The 27,943-nt window shown below is 28.0% G+C and overlaps 1 protein-coding gene across 2 annotated transcripts in view; it reads left to right on the top strand.

Annotated features, from left to right (window-relative positions):
* The window catches only part of Lrch (Leucine-rich-repeats and calponin homology domain protein), a 52,634-nt gene extending 30,235 nt beyond the window's left edge, over nt 1-22,399 (top strand). The window contains exons 2-10 of one of the 2 annotated variants that reach the window (XM_065501047.1): nt 387-764; nt 840-976; nt 1,247-1,481; nt 1,550-1,958; nt 2,015-2,629; nt 6,972-7,080; nt 7,163-7,300; nt 7,362-7,439; nt 21,718-22,399. In XM_065501047.1, the coding sequence (XP_065357119.1) occupies nt 387-764; nt 840-976; nt 1,247-1,481; nt 1,550-1,958; nt 2,015-2,629; nt 6,972-7,080; nt 7,163-7,300; nt 7,362-7,439; nt 21,718-21,888 (2,270 nt within the window). In that variant the 3' untranslated portion in view covers nt 21,889-22,399. Of the gene's footprint in view, nt 1-386; nt 765-839; nt 977-1,246; nt 1,482-1,549; nt 1,959-2,014; nt 2,630-6,971; nt 7,081-7,162; nt 7,301-7,361; nt 7,440-13,307; nt 14,894-21,717 lie in introns of those variants that run through there. The other variant, XM_065501046.1, reaches the window with a different exon arrangement.
* The last annotated feature ends 5,544 nt before the right edge of the window (nt 22,400-27,943 follow it).

Below are 27,943 nucleotides of genomic sequence, written 5' to 3'. Positions count from 1 at the left end.
TGCATGCAACATACAGCAAACATCATGTGTGTGTGTATAATGCATCTAAAAATACTCAAACAATTCATAAACTATGAATTATTAAAGACCATGACTAGAAATTCTAAAAATATTTATGAAAAACGAAAATAAAAATAAAACATGCACCTCACTCATTCAACACTCACTTAAAAACTTAAAAGTAAAAATTCTCTGCAACCACTGAACCAAGAAGAATTTTTCCTTATTATTTAGAAATAGAACAATATATTCAATATTGTTGCTTTTAACTGTACAATAATTGTTGCCTGCAAATAAACAATGAAATGTTTACAAATGTTTTTGTTTATTATTTGGCTGTTTTTTTTTAAGATATTTATTTAAAAACAATATAAAATTCTTTTCAGATTTATCCCGCAACCGATTTTGTGAATTGCCGGAAGAAATTACCACATTTTCATTTCTTGAAACGCTGTTACTGTACCACAACACAATACGCAGCATTCCGGAATCGGTGAAACATTTGACTTCGTTAACATACTTGGACTTGCGCAGCAATCAGTTGTCCTCAATGCCGCGTGAAATATGCTTCCTACCCCTGCAAGTATTACTAGTGTCAAATAATCGCTTGACAGCGCTACCGGATGAATTGGGTCGCATGGATCGTTTAACCGATTTGGATGCATCATACAATCAGCTGACAACATTGCCAGCACGCATTGGTGAATTACGTTCGCTGCGATCGTTTTCTTTGCGTAGCAATCAATTGATGTACTTACCTCGAGGTAAATGCAAGGAATTATTGTTATAATTCACTTATTTCATAAACTTCATTATTAAAATTTGTTATGTTGTTATAGAATTAACCTGTCTAACATTGGTTTCATTGGATGTATCGAATAATCGCATTTCTAGTCTACCTCTTGAAATTCGTCAAATGTCGACGTTGGTTGAAATAAATCTTGAAAATAATCCTATGACTTCACCGCCAGCTAGTGTAAGTTTACATTTATTTCCAATTTCACAAATGTAAATCAAAAATAATGAGGGTATTCATTTCAAAAAAAAAAAGTAAAAAAATCAGAGTGTAATTTTCCATTTTTTAGAAATGAATACCCTTAATATAATTTATCAATACAATTTTGTCATAATGAATTTTTAAATTTATCAAGAGTTTTGTATGGAAGTTTTTTCTTAAATTTAAAAACTGATTATGAACATGGAGGATAAAATAATCTAATAAATTAATTTTTTCAATAAAAAACAGCTCTGTGTTCGTGGTTTGGTGCACGTCTTTAAATATTTAGAAACTCAAGCAACCAAAGAAGAAAAAGGCTCCCGAGCAGGAGGAAATTATGATGGTTACACCACTTTGAGGCGAGCACCACGTAACAATTCCAATGGCAATGTTTTAGAGACACATCGTGTAGCCAGACATCATGTGGATTCCGGTTACAGTACATGTGATGGCATTGACAAGCGTTGGTCGCACGATATGCCCCGTAAGATTATCTGAAACTTTTTAATTTTTTAGTCAAATTGTTTGAGTAGAATTTTTTTTATATTGAAGTGAAATCAAAAAATGAATCTCCTAAACGTATGACACCTACAACACCTCCATTACCAAAGGCATCATTGCTGAATGCTGATCTCATGGATGCATCATTAACTTCGAGTACAAGCACCATAGTCGATGAATCAATTAGTGTAACAGCTGCTGTTGTCAAACCCTTAAACATGGAAAGTCAGTCTACAAGTGATTTGAGCTGTTCGCCAATCAAAAGGAAAGAGGAGAGTAATTTAATGCATTTACAACAACAACACCTCAATTATGCCCACAACAATTCTAGTTCGAGTAGTGGTTCTACTCCCGATTTAGATGATGGCATCACAATGGTCGATCACAATCCACAGCAACAACTAAATGGTAAAATCGATGATAAGGTCAACAAAAATTTAGGAAATATACAAACTTATAGGTAAATTATTAAATCCATCTCTATATTCTTGATTAACATATAATTTCAATTCACAGGGAATATAAAGAAGCCTTAAAACAGCAACGTAGCCAAGAAGTCTACAAGTTAAAGGAACAAAAACATGTTTATGATGTCAGTGAAACTCCCTCTCCACAGCCAAGCGAAGATATGGAAATACGCTTGAATGGTAATGCGCAAAGCGCACCAGTGCCAAAATCCATAATGAAAAATAGTGCCAACAATGCAAATGCTACATTAAATGGTAGCAGTGTTAGTGTTAGTGGGGTGGGCAACATTGTCGTCAGCAGCAATGGTTGCATCGAGGAGACTGTAGTTATACCAAAGAAACCCATACAAAAAGTTATACCCTCTAGAAATACCGAACTAATGTCTTCAACGAAACATGCTGCAAACGATGTCCTATCGACAGTTACAACAAATGGCGACTGTATTGGTTATGTCAAACCGAGTAGTCCTATGAAAACCCTAAATGGTGGTAGCGTTGTTAGTGGTGGCAATGGACTAACGGGTCTGGGAGTTGGCATATTAACGAATAATAATAAATTTACAACAACAACGATGACGACAACAACAACATCAACGACACCAGGAAGTATGAAGTCACCAGTTGGCAATAACAGCAACAAAATAATAACTGGCAAAGCTCATCGGTAAGAATGATGTTATAATTTATTGAGTTTTACACAGTAAATTATGTTTACACACAAGTTAGACTTATCCAAAATTGTAGGTAGAAAAAGAAACTTCAAGTTACAGGTCGTCAATTTCTCGCTTTGCTGTACAAATAAACCTAGAAAACCTATGTACATCAACACAAATTCATACATTTGAAATACAGTACTGCTTGAATACGAGTCATACAATGGTTCAAACTTTAATTCATAAAAATTTAATATTTTGTGGGATATCTATAACTTTTGTTTTAAAACGACTTTTAGTCTCGATTGCATTGAATTAACCAGATTTTGATATATTTCAATTCCCTCCGATTACTTATTTTATTTTCTCTAATATTTCTCTCAAGATCACTCTATAAATTCTCAATAATATTGATATCTGGTGATTGAGCTCAGTGTTTGCACAAGTTGTAATTTTTGTTTAGGGTTATTGTCCTTGTGAAATCTTCAATCTTCTATTATACCTAATTTCTCGGCACTTTGTAATAAATACTTTTCTTAAAAGTCCAAAATAAATATTTTTGTCCATCGTATCATGAATAAAAACTAAATTTCCAACCCAAAAAACCAAACCGTCACATGGCCTCTACCATGCCTTTGTCACGTAGAATTTCTATAGGATACAAAGAGGCGAATTTACTTTCATCAGCAAATATAACGGTGCTCCAGAAGGATTGGTGCTTGTTAACATGGTATTTGGCGTACTGCAATATACTCTTACGATTTGTTGGTCTGAATAAAGGTTTGTTCCGAACGATTCTTCCATAAAAATCATTTCGCGAAGTATTATGGGTTTCATCTTTGTTTATCGTTCGTCTGCCTCTGTAAAAATTTTGTTTTGTGCTTCTCGGCTTTTATTAGCCAATCTATTTTCTCTAATATAACGTTGTACTGTTGAAGCACTCTAACTTAAATTTTCAGCAATTTGTTTTCGGCATTAGGCGACCCATGTTAAAATCTAAACTCACTGACACTTCAAAATATGTTTTATTCTCCAGCAAAAAAAGTTGAAATTCAAAAAGAAGGGATATTTTCTTTAGTACTTATTTACTTAAATTCATTTTAAATGAACGCATGTAATACTCTCATGCGACTCTAATATAGGAATTGCAATATTTCATTATAATTTGTTATTCTTTTAGAATTTAAAAGAGAAAATTATTTTATAGAATAGACATTAAAAATAGTAGATTTATTAAATTTTTAACGTATTAGTATTAAAATTTTTTATATTGTGTCCATGTTAATAATTTCTGTTCATATTTTTTGGAATTAATTCATAACACTTACATAAAAATATGTATTAGAATCATAGAACTTTCATTGTACATCAATGAGGAACCCTTTTTTGACGAGCAGTTTAGCTAAATGCGAACCAATGCCTAAAACCGACAATTATTCTTCGGTTTTTACTTTTAATCTATTTTGCTTCAGATGACGTAACAGACTACCTTTCGCAGGCTAGACAATAAAGAATGACACAAAATCATTTAAAAATATTGATCATACGAGTATTTCCTAACAACTGAAATTCAAATGACTGTTTATTTAATTTAAATAAAAAGAATGCAATATTTTTCTAACAAAGTCTTATGGTGTTTTCTTTTCTAACATAAAATGTAGCCTATATATTTCTTACCATTTATTAAATGTTATCTATACCCTCATAATGTATTGCATTTTTAACGATCACAATAGAACATAAATCATTACCATTTATACAATTTTATTTTCTGTACCTTCTAAATATTATAAAACTATACTTTTTACTTACATAAAAAGTGGAGTATTTCTAACTCTTTAATAAAATTGAGGGTGAAACATGTAGCATATATTCAGGGTTTTAGGGTAACATTATTAGAAAAGAACACGACCAAACTACATTTTTTTCAGAAAAGAAAGAAGGGTAAAAGGCAGAATAAATGCATAAGAAAAGAAAACACCATTAGTTATTTTCAAATATCCGATAGAAGTATGGAGTATTAGCTGACACGGTGCGCTTCGCCACCCCAATTGAAAGAAAGAAATATGTATTACTATTAGGACTCCCTTTGTGAATTAATACTAATTCTAGATAACTTGTCTGTAGTTTCATGTTTATTGATTCATTGTAAAGAAGTGACCACTTTAAATCGGTACGCACTTCAGTAATCATAACAAGGTCCCCTGTTATCAAAATGGAAAAAGATTTTCATATGTTTTTAACAACAAATCTACCGTTATTCTACAATGAATTGCAAGTCATTATGTCTAGAGATAAAATTACTAGAAAATCCGACTTTGTCGGGTTAAAATATACCCAAAATCTTATTTTCGGCAGATATCATGTCAAAAATTTTACGTCTCGGCAGCTCGAGGTTGTTTGGCCTTTAAATATGAATACGTAAAATTGAACAAAAATATTAATTTGGCAAGCAATCCGCAGCTGCGGTTTGAAGAGCCATGCTTTTCAGAAATGTTTAACAAATTACATCAGAATTATATATAAAAAGAGAGTTAGGAAAAGCGATTGCTGTCATTTATAAGACGTCACACATCTGATACAAAGTTTTAGCCAAGTTGTCATTACTCAAATACAACTATGAAGTGGTATAATGAGAATAATATTGATGTTAGACCAAAATACATCAATTAAATAAATTGCCCAAATCTTCTTCCAATCGAGATATATTGGGCAATTATTAAACGTAAATTGATAAAGAAAGGTACCACTAAAGTCACCTTTTGTGAATTCTAACTCATTGCGAATCATGTAAAAAAGTATAATTACTTGGAAAAAATTACCTGTGAGTCCCTTTTTTAGATTCTTACTCGGATCAGGATCATATGAGTTTAACTTTCAGTTTATAGGTTCATTATTATAGAAATTCAAAAAAATACCATTCAAAGTATGAAAATTACTAATAGTTTTGGTTACCTCAATATCATATGGATGGCATATCACCCAACTAAGTATTATGTATACATACATATAAGTAAAATAATTTAATATAATAAAAAGTACCATTAGCAGAAAAAGTACCAATTTTACTTGAACCCCCGCTAAGTTTGAAATCAAAGTAATTTCCTGATTTTAGGTTAAATATTATAGAAAATTCAAAAGATAGCATTTTGTAGAACGAAAAAGTACTCCTTAGTTTGGTTTTAGTTCTCCTTTTTGGTATCATAATACCATTGAGCCCCCTATTTTTGATAATATCATGACAGAAAAGCATATTAGTCAAATTTAATGTATATAAACTAACTAATTCAATATATTAAAAGAGTACCATTAAAAGAAAAAGTACCAATTTTCCTTTATTCTCGTCAAGTTTGAATTTTAAATTTGTATAGCATTTCCTATATTATCAACAAATTTTTTTCTATAATACTTAATATTTACCAAAGTCACAGGACCCTTTCATGTAGTGCTAGCACTAGAATCTGTTGTTGTAACAGCTAAAATTTTTAAATTTTCTAATTTGGGGTGCTAGAATCTGTTATTATTATTGCTAAGGATCCAGAAACATGGCCAGTTCCTTTAAAGAAGTTCCTTTAACAAAATTAATTTTATAAGAACTACAGGTGCGATGGCAATGATTGTAAAAAGTTATGTCAAAGAGGAATTTGAATCAGTCGTTAAATTAATTCCAACTTTAAATAATAAAAGATTTCCTTAAGTGCAAATGAAGGTCTTAAGTTTTTATAAACATCTTAAACAAGTAGTTTAAGAGTTTAATGCTTAATTCATTCCAACTATTGGAAAATATATTTTAAAAGCCTATAATTCAGAAAAAGTACTTGATATGGAAGTGTTGCTGTACTAAACTTCAATAAGAACATTAGTACAGCATTTTTTATCGCAGATTTAGTAATCTATTTCAGTGTTTCTAAACATATCCAATCTGAACTCACTCTATGAATATTAAATAATTAAAAATCTATACCATTTTCGTACAGCGTAATACTTTAATCTCCCATATTGAGAGAGTGCAGTGGAAGTTTATTAAATTCGCTCTTCCATCAATTACTTTTGAGAATTCAGTACCATCGTACAGATCCATGTGTTTATTACATATTTGATAATATTAATGACAATATAGATTGCTCAGATTTACTCTTACCATTTCATGTTTATTATGGATTTTTAAAAAGAAATTTAGGCACTTATTTTTTAATTAAATGTTTCCTTTTTAATCTCATGTCATTTACTTTGGGTGGGTGTCAATATTTTTCTGTATGATACAATCATACTGCTTGCGTCGAATTGTTTTATAAATAATACATGCATTGCTTTAATAGTAAACATATGTTGTTCTTGTACATTTTACTCTAGAACTGTTACTTGGAATCACGACATACCGCCGGAGAAATTAAGTTTTACAATGCGTCGGGAATTCGATCGTCAAAGAGAGGAAATTGAATTAATGACACAATTACGCAGTGTATGTATTTTTTGTTTTAATTTTTAAAATCAAATATCCAAAGTATCATTTATAAATTCTGTGACTTTTGTTAAAAATTTAGATTATTGAAACTCGATTAAAAATGACTTTACCAGATGATATTGCATCCGCTTTAACTGATGGCGTTATATTGTGCCATTTGGCTAATTATGTGCGACCACGTTCGGTGGCCAGCATTCATGTACCATCTCCGGGAGTAGTGAGTTTTCAATACAACTATAAAGAACTTTCATTTAATAATTGTTAAAAATTTTTTACAGTCAAAACTAACTATGGCTCGTTGCCGTCGTAATGTGGATAATTTTTTAGAAGCTTGTCGTAAAATTGGTGTTGATGAGGTGAGTTTATTTCTGTTTTTTGTTTGTTTTTTAAATAAATTGTAATTACCCATTAGCTATTAACATGTCCTTATCAAAATGACTAACATTGTTGTACCTCATTATTTTTGGGAGGTATTTTTGCATTGAATGGCTTTAGTTTCTTTTTTTCTAATCATTTATTTGTTAAAATACAAACTTTAAATAAAATAAATTATAAAGTAGTTGGTATAAATTTAAGATTTTTAAAGTAGAAACTCGTAGTAAACTGTTGCTAAATAAAAATGTTTGTAAATAAAAAACGAATAAACAAAATACAATTAACATTTACTTAACATACTTTTGATAATATTCCAACGAATGCATGGGTTCAACTTTTTGTTACAAAACTCATTATTTGGGTGTTAAATTATAATTACAGTTTTTTTTTGTTTCAAAAATATAACGTTATTAGTTACAAGCTCTTGACTAGCTACTTTATTAGCGGAATTGTTAAAATAAAACCAAATTAAGCAATTCAACATAACTGTCAAATTAGACACCTTTTTGTGGGTATCCAACTAACTTTAGGGTTCAAGATTTATTAAATTAGAGTGTTCTCAGCCATAAAGTCACATTTTTAATTTAATTTTATTTCTCAAAATTTAGTAACCCCTAACCTCTTTTGTGAACACTTTAAGAATCATACATGAGCCATAAATATTCTTAGCGGATCTATATGGTGGAAGATGAACATACTAGAATAAAAATTAGTACTGGTAGCTTTTGAGATTTATTTGACACTATGAAATACAATTGCTAGAGAGCAACTAGTTTTAATTTTAGTTATAAGATTTTAATACTTGTTATGAGGCCAATAGAAAAGCGCTTATGGACTACTATGATAATAAATTTTGAATGTGATATATTTTTCAATACTTCTCGGGATAATAAAAAGTGAAATCTTTAGAAACTTGTCCAAATGGCTGAAAACGTGGTTTCATGTAAAGTCGCAAGAAGAATTGGACCGAATATAATGAGAGATGCTCTGTGCAACTTATGAAACATTTCAATGACGGTTCATTGTGAAATCATGAGACGACCTGTATGAGGTATTGGGAACTGGACTGATTGGACTATAGGATAGTTTAGATCTAGTACTCTTCCACTGACGAGTGGTATGGACTTATTAAAACGGACAGGAAAGTTGAAACAAAGTTCTTAGATAATAAACGATAACGTCTGGATGATATTCTAAGCGAGCAATCTAAGTACTTAGAGTATAATCTATGCGTAATCCAAGACATCATTTAATTAATATTAATTAATTTTTTTTTGTTTTTATTTAAAAATTCATTTGTTGTTTTCAATTTAAAAATCGAAAGAAAACGTTCGTTCGCATTTAGAGAAACAGGCAGTTATTTACATTACGTTAGTTTAAAGTTGCTATTATGTTGATGTAACTGAAGGTGTTGATTTTAGTGCAGTGAAAATGGAAATGGTAGGTTTTTCCTCCATATGAAAATATACAAAAGTATTCTTTCAATTACAAAATCAGTATTTATTCTACTATACCTTAACTTACAAATGCAAATAGGATTGTAATCTACATTCATTATATTCTAATTTGCAAGTCTTTATAGGCTTAGAACTCCGCTTTTAATGTAAATAAAATAGTAACGGCACCTAATGATATTATGGCTTACATTCTAAGCGAGAGCACAGCGATTAGGCAACCTAATGTTAAATCTAAGTGGGAAAACAAGCGAAAGAATCACCAATGATTGTTACGAAATATTGTTTAGATAAGCGCTTATTTTTACCGCTGGATCGGTGTGAACAGACAAAAAATAAGTATAGATCGCTATTCTTCAAATACTGTCAATTAAAATAGCCAGCCTATTCCCCTGATAAAGCATAATATATTGCCTAAATCACATATATGTAGCTATATCCCCTATTTCATCGTGGAAACTATACCCTACCAATTTTTGTCTGGGACCCTGTAACATAAAATGTATTTTAGCTCCTCAATATCCTCGCACATCCTTCAAACGTCATGTGTGCCACTACTCCATTTACCAGTTGGATGCTAGTGCATCCAATTTTGACAACTTTGAATAGTTTTTATGTTGACATTATTTTTAACATTATTTTTAAAGAAACACAAATTTCGAAATATAATTATCACATTTTTTCTGAATTATTCAACTCTAAATATACACCCTTACCACTCCCTAGTGGTGAGTGGTATGGATTGAAATGAAATTCTAAGCAGAAGTTCCATACAACTAATCCTAAATGGATGCTCCCCAACTAAAGCAAAATACTGTTTAAGGTATTTATAGACGGCAATACTGAGTATTAACACTCAAATTTAAAATATTATTGAAATCATTTGGTATTTCAAAAAGTCGTTTCGAAAAAACATTTATTGTTTACACGATAGTATTACAAATATTTTATTTCTTTGTTGATTGATATTTTTGTGCAAACATTAGCTATGTTCAATAACTAAAAGTTGTTACTAGTTAGTAACAATTGTTACTGGAAAAGCGTTCATTAACTCATAAACTTGCAAGTAGAGAAAAAATCAAGAGCGTATAAATTTTAGAGAGTGTTCTCTCGTTGCAAACTATTACAAGTTCTATTTTGAACTCGTAATAGTTAGCAGCTTATATTTTATGTTTTGTGTTATTGTTTATTTATTTAAAATTTTATTTTTCTGGTGAAAAAATGCCAAAACAAAAGAATTTTCAATAAAATTGAAGAAAATGTGAGTATTTATACATTTTAAAAGGAATAAAATAAGGAAATTGTGTGTATAAAACAATTGTTACTGGAAAAGCGTTCATTTACTTTTTACTATTTTTGAGAATTTAAGAGAGTAATTTTGAAAATTTTGATTTTATTCTCTCGTTGCAAGTATTTACTGGGAAAGTAAATGAACAGACCTATTATTTTTATTTTATATTTTCTTGACATTTTTGTTTGCCTTATTTGTATTTAAAAATACATACCCGATACATATGAAAATAAAAAGTTTTTAAATTGTTTTAAACAAATTTTGAATACCGACCGTAAATCAAAAAAACATTCGTATCTAATACAAATTTTGTTTAAACGATGACATTGTATTATGATACTTGAATTTTTGACAAATATTAATACTCAGTATTGCCGTCTATAAATACCTTTAAAAAGAAAGCATTTGTATGAAAAAACCGAAAAATTTGCATAACTGATACATTTTTAAATTTACTTACGTGTTTTGGAATGTTACTTCAGTATGCGTTTTCACTAAAATAAGAAAAAAATATTTTATCGACTCACGATCAATTTAAAGAAAATGAAAATTTGCTGAGAAGAGTACGTTTTCTTTTGAAACGACCGTAGCTCAACCGATTTGCAAAAAGTCTATCCTGTTTGAAAGGTAAAACATATATGGTTAAATCCCAGAATATTTTCAAAATTTTTGGAAAATATTTACTTTCAATTTTGTTAAGAAATGTACACTTTGAACTAAATTAACTTTCAAACAGTTTAAGATAAGTTTCTTTAAAATATTTGCCATCAATCGTTTTTGTATAGTTCGTCAAAACGTTCCAAAGAACATTAAAAATAAACACATTATTGAAATTAACCTTTTAGATAAGCATAAAACCACACAAATATTGACACAGTTTTGTAGCCCTGGTAGAGTACGATTAATTCCTTATTTTTTTTTTAAATGTTAAAAAATGTACATATCGAGCCTTTGCGCCAAATTATCGTAATCGACATTTTCTAATTTTTTTTAATGCAAAGCGTTTTCAGAATATCAAAATTGTTAATAACTTCAAAATTACCGTACATTTTATCGTAAACGAATTTTATCGTAAGCGACACACAGTGGTATAGAAAAAAAGAGGGAAATAAATCTGTAACTTCTAAATGGTTAGATTTTTTTGAATGAAATTTAACATGCGCAAAGAAGAAATGTTGTCGAGTTTAAGCTTTGAATATGGATCTCATGACCCCACTAGGGGCGCGACCAAGGGTCCTCAACATAGGACACCTCGGGTATGTTACATTTTTAAAACGGTCCTATTTCTTCGTTTGTATTCCGATTTCAAACAAATTACACATATAGCACTACAAAAAACCACGTCATAGCTATCAATTAGCTCTTATTGCTTTGGAGATATTCGCATTTGAAAATTAAATTTTCAACATTTTTACCCACCCTACTAAATATTTCCCGATTTTCTCCAGTTTTCCTTTATTGGACTAACAACATATGTATGTGTTAAATAAAAAAAGAATTGTTTAAACATAATGACTAAGTCCAATGTTATATGCATTTGAATTTAAAAAATGTAAAAAGGCGATTTTTTGCTAATTTTTTTGGAAAAAATAACTTTTATTCTTTTTAAGTTATCGCAAAAAGTTTCTAAGTGAATGTATAAGGAATTTATACTTTCTGAAAGTTAGGTTTTCATAAAATATTTTAAATGAAAAACCATTTAAAAATTGTTGTTACTGAGGGGACCAAGTCCATTCAAAAACCACCTATTTTGTATGTAAAATTAAACTATAGGGCAAAAATTCTCAAATCGCATATTCGATATAAAGATATAGTAATTGATTTTAGGTGGCCCAATATGTTTCTAATTATTTTGTAAAGGGTTCCGATAACCTCGACCCTGGTATAGATATTATAACCAAAAAACTAAAAATTCCCATTTTTCGAATTTTACAACACTTTTTGGGAATTGCGGGTTTGCGGATAATAAATTTCAAAATTCGTTTTTATTTTTCCATTTTAAATAGAAAAATCTACATAACTGAAAGAAATTTCATTAAAAACCATTCATAAATAAAAATTTAATTTCAATCCGAAAAATTTTTATCTATGCAAAAATTCAATAAAAAACATTTTTTGTCATATTTTTCAATAAAGTATTAAATGAATATTTAATTGTCAAAAGTTATAAATATTTTTGAAAAATAGACAATTAGCTTGTACGAAAGAAATTATATTATATCGCATTATAATATTTTTAATTCTATGTATAAATTTCAAAATAATCAAAAAAAAAAAAAAAATCTGTAAAATTTGTGTTTTGTCGCTTACGATAATTTGGAGCTAAGGGCTCGATATTTTTGACAATTTTTAAAATGTTTGTTTTAATGAATCGCTATATTTTTCACGTGCTTCCCAGAATGTCTTTCACGTCAACGATTTTGATGTGAATATGAACAGATAACAATGTGCAATTTGTTCATACCCCAAATATTAAAAAAATTCTGCGATTTTACCATATCTTTTAAATAAAATAATCGACTTGAAAATAGATTTCAAAACAACAAACATATAATTTATGAAGTTGTAACTTTAAGAATACTGTTGTTTCACTACATTTGCTAATAAAAAAGTACTAAACAATGTGATCGAGAAAAACTATAAGTATTTTCCAACTCTATGGTGGGTGTAGCATTGTGTAGTTAGATGGTCGTTAAGTTTCATAAGTGCGAAATATGCATAGTTCAAGCTAAAAGCTTGAAAAACTTGCCATTCAAATAACATATCACAAGATGTAGTTTCTTTCGGTTTGGAAATAAATCCAATTACTCCAATTACATGTACATTTTATAGAATTTATTGATTCAAAAATGCTTTACTTTACCTTATTTATTGTTGTTAAATATCATAGAAACATTAAAATGTATTATACAAGTTTCCCATTTCATTCCTCTTGTATGTATTTTGTGAAACGACAATTAGAAATCTAAAGCTATTCAGTGTAGAATACAAACAACTATTTTATTATTTGCATCCTTTTCCCTCCTCTATGAAAACAAAATACAAATACATATTTGAAAAAAAAAAATAGTTTACAAAAATCTGTTATTTGGTGTTGGTTGCAGGAGTTGATTTGCTCCTGTGCAGACGTCATACCACTCTCTGCAACTGATGCGGATCATGATAATGACGACATCCTAACATTAGAGGACAACAACGAAAGCAAACTATATCGTAACAATAACAATTGTATAGATGCAGATACTGAGGCCAAAAGTAATGAAGAACTAGAGCAACGGAAAATTTTGCCAAATCCATCAGCTGTGTTGAAAACTGTGGCTGCATTAATTGCAATGGACTACAATCCTCAACATCAAAATATAAAAAACTTGCAACAGCAACATGAATTCCAAATGAAATTACAAGAGTTTCAAAATCATCAACAAGTGTCACAACATTTTGAGGAGTATAAAAAACAAAACTTTTATATGAATAAAAAACCAGATTTAAGCAATCAACGTCGTTGTATGCTGCTGGAAAACCATGAATCATTGCTTGAGGAGGAAGAGAATGAGGAGGAGAGTAGAGTAAGAGGTGAAGATGGAGAAATACAGGAATTGATTAAAGAAGAGCAAAACAAATTAACTGCAACCTGCACCAAAGAACAGATGATGATGGAATTACAAAATTCCAATTATGATAAGTTTGATCATTATGATAATAATTTAAACAGTGGTGGCGTTGGTGATGACTATTATGGCGGTGGTCATGAGGCAGACAACTGCTACAGCAAAAATGGTCACAATAATGCCAGCAGCTGCAACAATGAAAGAAAACAGAAACATGTTGGCTCTTCCACAACAACTTTAAGTGTTGGCAATCTGTATCGTCATTGTAAATTGAAAACATTTCAAAAAATCAAATTAAATTTGATTACACATCACGGCAATACTGGTGTTGGTGGTGGTAGTAGTCATTGCTCCTCCTCCTCCTCTTCGTTGTTGTCATCCTCAATGGACGCCAACACGTTACAGACAATTGTAGAAACCGATAATGATGTAATTACTGGCAATACATTGACGTCCTCCAATACTGGTTTATATCAAATTATCGATGAGAAATATAAAATCAAAGAAACTTCAGCAACATCTGCAGCCAGTACAAACATTATGAAATATAAACTATTCGACTTGTCTTCAATGGAAAAACCATGCGAACAGTCTCCAACAACTTTGTCCTCCACACCAACAGCTCAGCCCACAGATGATATAGCATCAGCTGCAACCATCAACAATACAGTATCGAAACGTATTGAGTTCTTTGAACATGCCAATATACCAAATGGTGGCATAATTAAACCCAAATCAAACATATACAGTATTTATCGCGTTAGCGAAAATATGGCGATCGAAGATGAGAAACTTGTTAAGAATGTTGTCAAACTAAAAGAAGCTGGATCTTTAAAATCAACGGCAGCAGCATCATTCCTATTAAGACACGATTCCCATACACTAACGATCATACTGTCGTGCGTTTTTATTGTGACATTTTTGCTGTTGGTCTTCTTTCCACTGCCAGGCTAGAACATCTTGAAGGCGTTTTTCTAGATATTGTATATTAGTTTAAGTAAACACACATACATATTTATTATATTAAACTTGGCCAACCTCCAAACCCTTTCCTTACATTCCTCTAATACGTAATTGCCATTTAACAATTGAATGTTAATTTTAAGTTTTAACCGTTTTTAAACGAACGTTTTACACAAGTGAATTAATTTTGTTCTTTTTTTTTTACTTTACATATGTATTGCTTTTGTATACATATATACGAAAAAAACAAAAATACCATTTATAATAATTATAAGATTTTATACAAGAATGATGCTTAACGATGCTTATAGGAATCCCTTCCCCTAAAGAAAGTTTCTAAAATACTTTAGTAGAGGCTGCTTAAAATTTAGTATTTAGTTTACAAAAGAAAAAAACTAAAATTAAAAACGAATTTTATTGAATTTATATCTTCCTTTAAACAATAAGGTATTAAACATTTGTTTTTATTGTAACGAAATCTAAATAATGCATTTAAAACTCCCAAAGACTTGAATTATACAATATTTTATATTTCATTTAACTTTCCTTAAAAGTTTCCTATTGAAACTCTAAAAAACAAATAAACAAAAAGCTAACTATTAAATAAAGTTTACCTATTAATCGTAAAAATGTCTTTAAAATGCTTTATGTTGTTTTTAACATTTTTAAAAGATTTAAATAAGTCGTGGAATTCTTTATTTGTATTTAATGCTCATATCTTTTTGAGTTCTTTTGCAATTGTTCACCTTTGAACGATAAATACAGACTAATACAAATTAATGTTAAGAATAATGAGAATCAAAATAACTAATACTTATAAATTTTAATTAAATTGAACAAATTAAAAACGAGACATTTTAGTTCTATTCAAGTTTAGTTCGGTCATATATGTGTACAAGTAAATTCTGTAGAAGTAGAAAATTTCTTAATAGGAAATCAATATGAACAATTGTTAATGATTTAAATAATGATAACATTATTTTAATCAGATTGAACAATATTGTTCAATCTGCGATTATTTAAAATACTTTAAATTTTTGTAACATGGCTATTTGTGTCAATTTGCTGCCGTTATTAACTTAATTTTCAATAATTTCAAAACTATTTTTATATCTACCTTTTACTTATCAACGATTTAAAGCATTTTAAAGGCATTTTATTTATCACAAATTCTTTAAAATGAAAAAGAACCTAAATCAAAGAATTTTCCTAAAATCACAAGTACTCAAATATTTTTGTTAAGTTTGTTTATAATTTATTGTAATTTTAACAAAAAGCAACCTATTAATTGTATCAATTTTATTTTTATTAACAAAAATCATAAGATTTTAAGAAGTTTTTGTAGCTCAACTTGAAATGTTTTAAGAGCTTTAATATTGATTAATAATATTTATTTGATGTTTTTGCTATATAAAATATACTTTAAAGATTTGTTCAATACTGACATTTTTATATAAATTACTTTTTAAAAAGCATTATTTATAAATTTACTACATATAGGAAAAGGAATTCAATAGATTCTAAAGATATTCAACAAACAACTAAAAAGAAAACAATATTTTCTTTTAGAGCCCAATGTTATGCGTCGTTAGAATATATATTGATTTATTTAACCGTTCTTGCCATTTTCATTTGTTATTTATATAGACTGTTTTAATTTACGTAAATCTTCCAGCTAAATACCCAGAAAAATACAACGTCATTGCAATTTTATGTCAAATATTGATCTACAAGAGTGTTTTCAATTTTGCCAAAATACCCTAAACAAAGGTTCGAAATTATTGATTTTTAATGAAATTTTAAGAAGAATTAATTACGAATTAATTCATAGGCTTAATTCTTTAGTACTTCGAACGTATTTCATTCAATACATTAAGAAATAATTTCTTATTGAATCATTCAGGTTTTCTTTAATTCAATTCCATTACACAATGGCTTAATAAAATGTATGAAATGATTCAATTTTTATTCAATAGAAATTTATTATAAATAGTATGCTGGGTCGATTTTTTTCCTAAAAGATCTTATAGCAGAAATTTTCCCCAAAAAACCATAGGTCTAAAATCAAATCCTATCTTGCGCATTTCGACTTTTATCCAATAAAAAAACTATTAAAATAAAATATATACTGAAATATCATTGGATAAAAGTCGAAATGCGCAAGATAGGATTTCATTTTAGACCTATGGTTTCTTGAGGAAACTTTCTTAGAATTTTCCGTAGATTGCGTTTCTGCTATACGATTTTTTACTTTTTTATCGTCCATACAATTCGACCCGGCCTAATAAATAGACTTTAAATTTTTTTTTTTCAATTAATTTTGTAAATGATTAAAAACAAAACGAAAACTAATTGAATGAAGAATAATTATTTCTATTATTTTATTAAACTAGTGTAGAACTCATATTCACAACTAGTGCCAAAGAACTGGATTATTAGAATATCTTTAGAATCAAAATAGTGTTGCACAGAACTGGTTCCAGAAGTAGTAAGCAGTCATTAAAGAAGCTGAAGTGGTTCTGATTGTAATCGTTCTAAAAATGTACCTGGGATGTTTTTAATAACAAATAAAATTAAATATTTGTTAGAATTTTATCATCGTTTTACAGTTCTGAATACGAAGACGAAAGATTTTTAAGTATTTATAAACGATATTTGTAAATGCCATATTTTCAATATTAAGTCGTGTTTTTTTTGGGTATGTCTTTATTGTTCGGTTATTTGTTTTTGTTAACACGATATTTTCAATATAGGGTTGTATGTCTGTTCCGATACTTGGGAAGAGTCGTTAGTTCTGCATGGGTATTTTGTTTTTATTCATCATATTTAGGTACTAGTTATTATTATTTCATAGATATATCAAATTTGTATAAATTTTTCGATAGTCGAAGGAATCTATTGAATTACCTTTGTTCGATGCCACAGTATCAAAACATTTTCCGTTATATCAAATAGATATATTAATAGTAGAATAGAACTCTGAATAATAATAATTTGCTTTTCAAATTGTTTATAGTAATAAATCGATGGAAATTAAGTTTCAACAGAAAAAGCAGGGACACAGTTTACTAAAACAAATTACCAAGTGCGAAAGTAGTATTAAATTAAAGTATACAAAACCTAAACCTAAAAATTTAAATATGAAATCATATTGACATATTTTATTTCAACAAGCAATAAATTAAAATGCCAAAACGATTCATGATTTAGATTATATATAGTTTATCCAAAATAAAAAGGAAACCATTTGAATGCAGTGCCTTAAAACTGAGTGTTGTAACTTTACAGTAGATTGTGGTGAAATTGATGATTGAATTAATATTTATTTTTTAAAATTTCCCAAAAGAGCAAACCCAATGCCTCAATATGATTTCATATTATAGGAATAACATAAAACAAAACTTAACTAACAACATTCCTTTTATTTCTTAGAAAAAAATATTACTTTTTAAAATCAAATGTCTTAAAGAACAAATACAATTTTCAATATAAAATTTTATTGAACTAATGAAACACAATTTTAAAATCGTATTATTATTAAAATACATACATACATACATATATTGCTAACATAAATATGAAAATACATAAATAAATAAACTAATGCGCATATATTTTTGTCCCCTATTTAATAGAACTAATAAATAGTTATTAAATTAGATTAAACATGAAATAATCATTTACCAAATTATTTATTATACCATGTACTTAATGATACACCAAAAAAAAACCCAAAATGATTTCATACGATAAATACAAAGATGAAAAACCTTTCTTATATACATATATAAATACACATATATACTAATATTTAAGTCATACATAAATATATTTGCATTTATTATATACCCTATATGCAATCATATACAACACACGCGCATAAATTATATATTCGTACGTATTTATTATTCTATTAATTTAATGAATTTAACAACAGAAAATTTAAACAAAATCCATGAATTACTTTTGATACAATATAAACAAAAAAAAACTAAACTAAACATTTTCGAAATGAGTTTTATTCTTTGCTGAACACATTTGTTTTTCAATAATTCATTTTAAATATTTCAAAGCGAATTTACAGAGAATATCAGGGAAATATGTATAAAGTTGTTTAGTAATGTAAAATCTTTGCAATTCAAGTACATATGTAATTGCATCTCGTACCCACGAAAAATTAACTGTATAACAGTTTATATCGTGGCCTAATCGCGAAAATATTTTAGGTGCATAACAAAAAACTTGCACATGTAATTTGACTAATGTGCAATTTGGCTATGCTAACAAAATTGACAGTTCGTAATACACTAGTGAGAAATATAATCAATGGTTAAAGTGCTCCTAAATTTGTTTCTGGTTTAACTTAACAGCGTGTTAAGCTAAGTTTTACTAACAAGTAAAATACTAGCTCTAGGTTTTTGAACTATTTAATCACTTGTTATAGAAGGACTACATCCATATATGTAGCTAGTGATAACACAAGCACATCTGGAACCCGTTCTTTGAAATATGATTTTTAAATAACTTTATAGTGTTTACACATTGGCTCGAATAAAGATACATAGAATCTTTTTTCAAAAAAAATGTTCACGGGATTTTATGGTGAGCATTTTTAAAATAAAATATAACGAACGATACATGTATCCCAGAATCGATGAGCTATCTTTTTTCTAGAAAATATAAGCGTTAATTTCTTTTCAGAACTAGATCTAAATGTGTTAATTTTGAACAAATATCATAGATGGAATAACTGAGTCTAGAACCGAAGTTCCGATGGTGACAAATTCAATAAAAAATCATTGATTAACATCACTTTTGACATTATTACTAATGATTTAATCTAATAAGAAGAAAAAATAATAATATAAATTACTTAGGACTTTATTAAAAATATTTAATAGTTAGTAGAACAAGTTAAAGTGAATTCGTTTATTACTCTGTCTTGACATCAGAAAGGCATTTAAGGCATTTTCAAAAGAGGTGGTTTCATAAATTTGCGGCATAGAACATAATAAATATCTCAGTTATTAAACAAAATTTTGCTCTTTTCACTCATATACATGACAATGCATTCTCATAAATTAGGTTTTTGGCTCTCAATTATCCTATTTAGTTTTGATTATATTTTAAGAAGTAATCACCTCATTCCCATGTTTATATAGGAAATTACATGCTCTGCAAATATTGTAGAGACATCTGGATACGTATGCCATATAATAATTTCATGCAAATATCCCCGTAACTCTAGGATGAACCAATGTAAATTATTATAAGAGAAGTAATGAATTTTTATGGAACAAATTTTTTAATGATACAGTGTGTGTCACTCAAAATCGTACAACATATTTTTTTTAAATATTATGAAATTATACAGGCAATAATAGGTGATTATATAAAAAATTAAAAGTCATTTTATTAATTGGAACAAAAAATATGCATTTCAACAAAAAAGTTAACAAAATCTCAATTCCTTAAAAAAATATTGATGAAAATTAAAAAAATATCACAAAATTCCTATTTCACTTAAATTCGTACACTTATATTAAATTATAATTAAAACTTTAAAAATTAAAAAAAAAAAAATTTTAATATTAAATAATCCTAATACTTTGTAGGGTATCCTTGCTATTTTTTAGTGCCTGTAGGTTTTTAAATGAAGCGTTGATTTTCTGGGCACTGACAGTGTTACCCAATTTTTTTATTTGTAGATAAGGGCAATTAAAATTATACCATATTTTCTGATATGTAATAGCACAGACAATATAAAAATAGCATTTTAAAATATTTTCAAAACATCAACTTTCTAAAACTAATGAATAAAATTTGACTACGATTTTAAGTGAATTGTTGGGCAAAGCCCTTTCGGGGCTACTGGGATAATACGTCCCAGCAATTTTCAAATGCAATTTCTTATCTAAATAACCCCTAAACCATGTTTAAGAGTTCATTATAATATTTGAATAAAAACATAACGGTACATGTCAGCGTATTCATGCAGCTTGAAAATGAATTTCACAACTTTGTTAAAATTTGAGCAGTTTGAAGTCGGCCGCACTTTAGTATAGACAAAATATAGAGAAAATAGTATAGAAAAAATATAGAGAGAAATAAATCTCTAACATGCGCAAATAGGACTTCTTGTCGAGTTCAAGTTTTGAGTTTGGACCTCATGGACCCACCAGGGGCGTGGCCAGGGGATCCCAAAGTAGGAAACTTTGGGATTCCCTCGTTTGGATTCCAATTTCAAAAAAAATACTAAACAAAGAATGTCCTCGTCAAGCACTATAAAAACCCTTATCGTATCTATCAATTATCTCTTGTAGCTTAGGAGATATTCGTAATTGAAAATTAAAATTTCAAAATTTTTACCCACCTTGCTCCAGTTTTTTTATATCAGAGGATCCAAATATTTGTCTCCCTTTTTATTTTATTAGACCAGTATGCCAGTAGAGCATACTGGTCTTCACTTGGTACCGAAAAGTGTACAAAGATGATATGGTCAGGCTGCAACAACGCTTTGTGTTATAAGTGTTTTGGATTATTCCACAAATTAAATCCCTAATTACATTTATAAATTGCTATAAATAAGCAAATATATGTGTACTTGCATCTAAATTTAGTAATATTCTGATGTTTTATTCTTTTTTTAATTTCGAATCTCCCATCAAGAACACGGATTGGGATTATATGTCCCAGGATCAAAGGACGATTTCAGGATTTCTGAGTATGCAGAACATAATATTTGTTCCTCATCTTTTAGAATATCCAAAAATTTCTAGCGTATATATTTTGGTTCTCAAAATAAAACTCCGTCCCGAAAGAGTTAAGAAAGGAATTTGAATGAAATATTTAAAATGAATTAGAGTTTAATTTGTTAAACATTTTAATTTTAAACGAATCTAAACATTTCTCTAATAACGAATTTCACTTTGCAATATTTTAGAATCTAATATGCTGTGCTGCAGATGTGCTGGAAGGCAAAGGTGCGGTCCAAGTGGCCATAACGGTGGGTGAACTCTTCCGTATTCATGGCAATGGTGCTAATATACAAAATAGTAGTAAATCTCCTACGCGTGCCACACGAGCCACTCTAACGCCATCACCCATAGTTTAAATAAAATGCCAAAGAGACGACAAGAATTAAATGTTTAATATGTGACAAGTAAAGTAATATTTGTAGCTAAAAAAATCTTCGAATTCTTGAGGTGCAACAAATCGGTTGCTATAAATATTAAATAGAAATGGTTCCTTAACATTTCAAAATGTTGTTGTGAATTTATGTATGAAGCTGTAACTATGATGATGACACAAACAGTTTGGAAATAATTATTGCTGCAAAGTATTATAATATCGAGATTATTTTGTTTTTAATTTTACGATTTCTTAATTTCGTTTATAAAAATACACTTTCTTGTAACAAATGTGCTTAGTTGAATTGTATATTATAATTTAAGTATTTTTTTTTAATAATCTTTGTAATAGACTGCTTTTATATTTTGTTTATTTTGTTTCTTTTTTAAGCTAAACAATACACAAACAACTCTTGTTCACTGTAAATACATGACACCAAAAAATTAAATCACAAACAAATATTATTATAAACAATTAAAAAAAAAAAACAATTAAATTTACCCACATTCATTCATAATCACTTTTTACAAACACATTTATTTATTTTATTTTTTCAAACGAAAAACCAACGAAACATTTACTGACAAATTTATTATGAATATTATTTTGTTCTATAAATTTTGTTATTTATTAATTTACATTCGTTTTTATATAAAATTAATATTTACAATTATTAATTAAATATAAAATTTATATACTACCTACATTTACATACATATTTATTCGAATTTATCGATCTTATATTTTATCAGTGATATGTACTACCATTCATAGATATACATATATGTATATCGTTGTTTCAAATGCAAGCGGCCCTAGCTAACATTTAAATAGTTTTATTGTGAAGTTAAAAAATATTTGTTATGTGAAAAATCTATAATAATCACCACTATCGGCAATAACATGTGAAATTTTGTTCCCATGAAATATCCATTTCCCTCGAAGGTAAAATTGCTATCGGGAAAATCATGATGAACTTTACATTCACGATAGTTGATTTTGTTCGTAACAAAATTCCATCTAAAAATTTCACAACAAGGGGAATTTTTTTCACGTGAACAAAGTTGATGAACGAAAAAAGGAAAATATTTCATGTGAAATGTTGATTCGCGATAGGGGTGAATAACTGAAAACTATGTTTCATGCAATTGTATTTATAACCACCATAGTGAAGACGGTAATATGCGTTTCCGCTTAGGTTTGTAACGCCCACATATGTATATTGGTTCAACACCGACCTTCCCTACCGTTCGATATAAAATCAGTTTCTGTGTAGATCGACTGCCAGTCCATATAAATTATCAAATTTTGCCCATGTACTTTTATGGCTCTTAGACTTGGTTGAAATCGGAATTCATAGCCACCATATGAATGCCATGGGTTTATTTATTTATTTGCTTCTTTAGATTTAAATTATTAGAGAATTAACGCTTCCAAAACCCAAAACATAAAACTATAGTAAAGTATGGAATACATTTTTACGATGTACATTTATCCATACTCGATGTGGTCGGCCTTGACCGACTATACATTCTTAATTCTAACTATATAGAATATTTTATTAGTTTGCAGATTATTTGGAATGTTAGCAAGGGCTTTATGCATTTTAGGCAATGATATGCACATTTTTCTCGTAAATGATTTTTTGTAAACCAATTTTTATATATTTTATAAATTTTTATATATTTAATAATCTATAATTTAAAACTTTGCATTTAATGTCACAATTTAAAAAAAAGGATTTAAAAATATATGAAGGGAACAAATATAAAATAAACAATTCGGTAAATATTCGTTTTGTTTTTAAAATTTTTTACCAAACGAGTTAATAGCCGGTAGTACAATGTTAAATACTAATTTGCCAATTTATACCACAACTTTATTAAATAAAACTGAAAAATCACCAAAAGTGCAAACATATTTTATTTAATAAAGTTGTGGTATAATTTGCTAAAACAGTATTTAACATTGTACTACCGGGAATAACTACTCGCTAAGTGAATAAATTTAAATTTGTTTAGCTTAAAATTTTGCTAAGTTACCTACGTGAAGGTGGTAGGTATGGTTGAGGATTCTTCACCGTATTTTTGAAATCCATTTAAACAAATTTTTGTTTTTGATTTTACTTTTCGCTCTTAACGAATCCTAACGTAATAATTTTTTAATCGGTTTCAAATTCTTAAAAAGAAATGAAAATATTTGCACAGAAAAAGTTCAATATAAATAATACTTTTGATTGATTTCAATTCATATTAGCGGTATTCACAATGTAGAGTACTCGGCCTGGTAATGTAGTTAATTAAAGAGCACAATAGCAAAAAACTAAGAACAAAATAAATTAAAAATATAAATGTTTGTTAATAAATAGCTCTTATGCTTTTTTATTAGGCCAACTACTCTACATTGTGAATACCGCTATTTTTTATTTCAAATTATTATTTAAATTTTCATTTATACATATTGAGGGTATTCATTTAAAAAAAATGGAAAATTACACTCTGATTTTTTTTACACTTTTACACAACAAAAACAATGAAATCTAAAAAAAAATAGTATTTTTATGGAAATTTGTTCATGTTTTTGTTGTGTAAAAGTGTAAAAAAATCAGTGTGTAATATTCCCTTTTTTTGAAATGAATACCCTCATTGTTATGTTGTTGAAAAATATATAAAATTTTCCTTGGAAAATGTAAAAAATAAAAATTTCCGTCATGTACAATTTTCTAATATTTGTGAACATGTTCTGATTGAAAAAATTTGGGAAAAAAAACTTGCCATTTTAATAATAATTATGAAACAAATCATTCCATTTATGAATTTTTTTTTTCTGTGTATGAATTTTTGAAAAGTACATATACATATATCCCCTGCAAGAAATGTCAATAGTGGAACTGTATTGACTTACTATTGACACAGTAACCAGTTGGAACCATAGACTCACTAGTAGATTTTAGTAATTCTAGTCTACCTTTTTGTACTTTTCTGAAGTATTTTGTTAACATTTGACGTTACATTAAAAAATTAAAAAAAACAAAAAGGTACGAATTCATATCAGCTGGAAGATTCGTCTTCAAATTCATTGAAATGTAGAAGCTACATTGACAATGTCCCCAAATTAGTCGACAAAAATGGAGATTTGGAACACTTGTCCCCAGGTTTCCTTCAGGGTTGTTTTTATTACTTAATACATACAAACATTTTTGAATAGTTCATGATTTGTTTAATTTTGGCTCTAAATTATTTCTAGTTTTTTTCAGGCCTAAACGAACTTAATATTCGGCCAAACAATCATTATTCTGCATAATCCGAAACAAACCTAAACTTTTCAAATATTCTATTTATTTCCAAAAAAAAAAATGATTTTAATTTAAGAACATGTTCCAGTTCATTTTAAGGTACCCTGCAACATCCAATTTACATTGTGTGGACGACTCCTTTAATTATATCTTGAATACAAGTGTTTTGTTGAGGGAACTGTTTGGATTTTATATATTACATTCAAAATTTGTTTCTCCTGTAAAATTCCATAGACTACGATTTTTCTTTATAAAAGTTTCTAATAGCAAAATAACCATACAAATCGATATCAGTTTTTTGACAACTGCCAATCCGTACTGATCTGTGATCATTATTTAAATAAATATACTAAAAGCCATATTAATTTTTAATGAAATCTATATTCCCTGCGTAGAATTTTTCATTTCATTTTAGAACATACATAAAAAAAAACATTAACATCGATTACAGATATGCTAAAATTTAAATTATCCTACTCAGATCACCCCAACTTTGACAATCAATTCAAAAGATATTATTTTCATATACATATCTTTAAGAATTTTAAATCGGTTAATAAATGACTACATTAGGATTCGTAAAGGGTGCAAAGTCGGCAAAAAATATTTTTGGCACTGGCTTCAGATTTTTGTGAGGATTTTAAAAATTACACATGTGATTAAGTTCTCAACCAGTTATACAACTTGGTGCGAGTTATTTTTCAAATATTTGTTTTTGCAAGCAACATTAAACATTTTACTAAATTTGAATTGAATAAATGAAAAAAATTAAATCAGGACGAACTACTGCAACAATCAATATTAATTTGTTTAAAATAACAAACAAAAAATCGGTTGTAAAACCGCATAAACAATGCTGTGTTTTAGAAAGAAATACATTATTATACATATAATAAATATAAGTATTTGTTTGTCTAGACAAATATTTTTTTATTGCCATAATTGAAATAGTCACATTTACTTAAAACTTTATATACGATTTTTTTTAAAGTCATTTTACTTTGTTTTTTTTTTTTGTTTGTTTTAGAAATATCTTAAACGATATTAATTAATAATAGGCATATTATAATTAAAATAAATAATATAATTTGTGTATCAGCTGCAATTAGTATTAAGTCAAGTATTTATAATAAATACTGTCATTCAAAGATATAGAAAAAACATATGATTGAGAAAGTTACTCGTAAATATAATGGTTTATAATTAATTTTATTTTAGTTTTTTGTTTGCATGCACTTTTTTAAATGTTACCACTCGTAATTTATACTATTTAATAAATGAATGAAAAAATAAAAAATCATACGTCAATATAAAAGTAATTAAGAATATGACAAGACATACGAATAAAAATCACATAAATCTATCAAAATACAATGAGTTTTTAATTAAATTTAACTAGAAACTAAAAATATGGGAAAAATCAATATCTAATTAATGTACCATATTTTTGAAGAGTCATTTAAAATCATCTATCGTAGTAGGATTGGTTAATTTCGCAGATATGTAATTAAAAAATTATTTTAACGTTGTTCAGTTATTTCTGCAAAGTTATACCAATTTTTTAATGCAAAATGTAAGTAAGTTACTTCATGTGGTTTTATTTTAAAATCGAATAAGGTAAAATCAGAATCTAATTTTCAAGGAAGAAAATTATACATATAATTTTTGTACTTTTTTATTCAAATAAATTTTTTCAATAAAAGGACCAAGAAATATTATTTTCAAATTACACTTTTTACCAAAGACATAACTGTTATAAGAAATATCTAAAAAAATTTAGCCATAACTGTTATATTGTAGAAATAAATTTTTGTTTCTTTAAATAATAGTTATTCTCAATGAAAATAAGGCCCTAATTTTGTAAATCACGTCACAAAGTGATATTTATATGGAAAGCAAAAACAAAATTTCAAAAATTTGAAAAATTTGTTTTTGTTGTATATAAAAAATCTTTACAGAACAAACGCACGAAAATTCATACAAATCGAAAATAAAAGTTATGAGAAACGTAAAAAAATATAAATCGAAAATAAAAGTTATGAGCAACGTAAAAAAATATATATTATGAATAACACTTATTAGGCAACGTAAAAAAATATAAATCGAAAATAAAAGTTATGAGCAACTAAAAAAAAAATATTTATTATGAATAACTCTTATTTGAAAATGTAAAAATTATTCATTGATTTATGCCTAACTTTTTCAGTCTCAAAAAATTTAATAACAGTTATTTTTGGTCTCTGCTTTTTACTGATAATTAATATGAAAAAAGTTACCCCCTTTTTTCATCAAACCAGACATTTGATATTATTTATTCAAATTTGAAAAAGATAAAATATTGTTACGAAATTGTACTTGAATTCAAATATAACGGTTTTAAAGGCTTGTTTAAAGTTGCATAATTCCTCTCAAACAGCACTGCTTATGAGTGCTTGAATAAAAGCTTTGAGTTGATCATATAGTTCTTCCTTCACCCATTCCATCATTAGCTGAAATCTAACTATAGTACAGACACAAACCCTAAAGGTAGGGTCACACATGGCAAATATTTGACGAAAAAGACGTAACCACTAAATAAAATATATTTAAATTTTCTTATTTATTTCAAAAACTCCTTTTACTTAGGACAATTTAAAACATTTTCAAAACTTTAGTTTTATTTTATTTGGTGCTAAACTACGTCAATCAAATGTATGCTAAATAAAGTGGTTACGTCTTTTTCGTCAAATATTTGCCATGTGTG

The sequence above is a fragment of the Calliphora vicina genome, chromosome 2 (genome assembly GCF_958450345.1).
Source record: "Calliphora vicina chromosome 2, idCalVici1.1, whole genome shotgun sequence".
Taxonomy (NCBI): Eukaryota; Metazoa; Arthropoda; class Insecta; order Diptera; family Calliphoridae; genus Calliphora; species Calliphora vicina.
The sequence above is the reverse complement of the archived record's forward strand: the minus strand, read 5'-3'. Positions and strand labels throughout refer to the sequence as shown.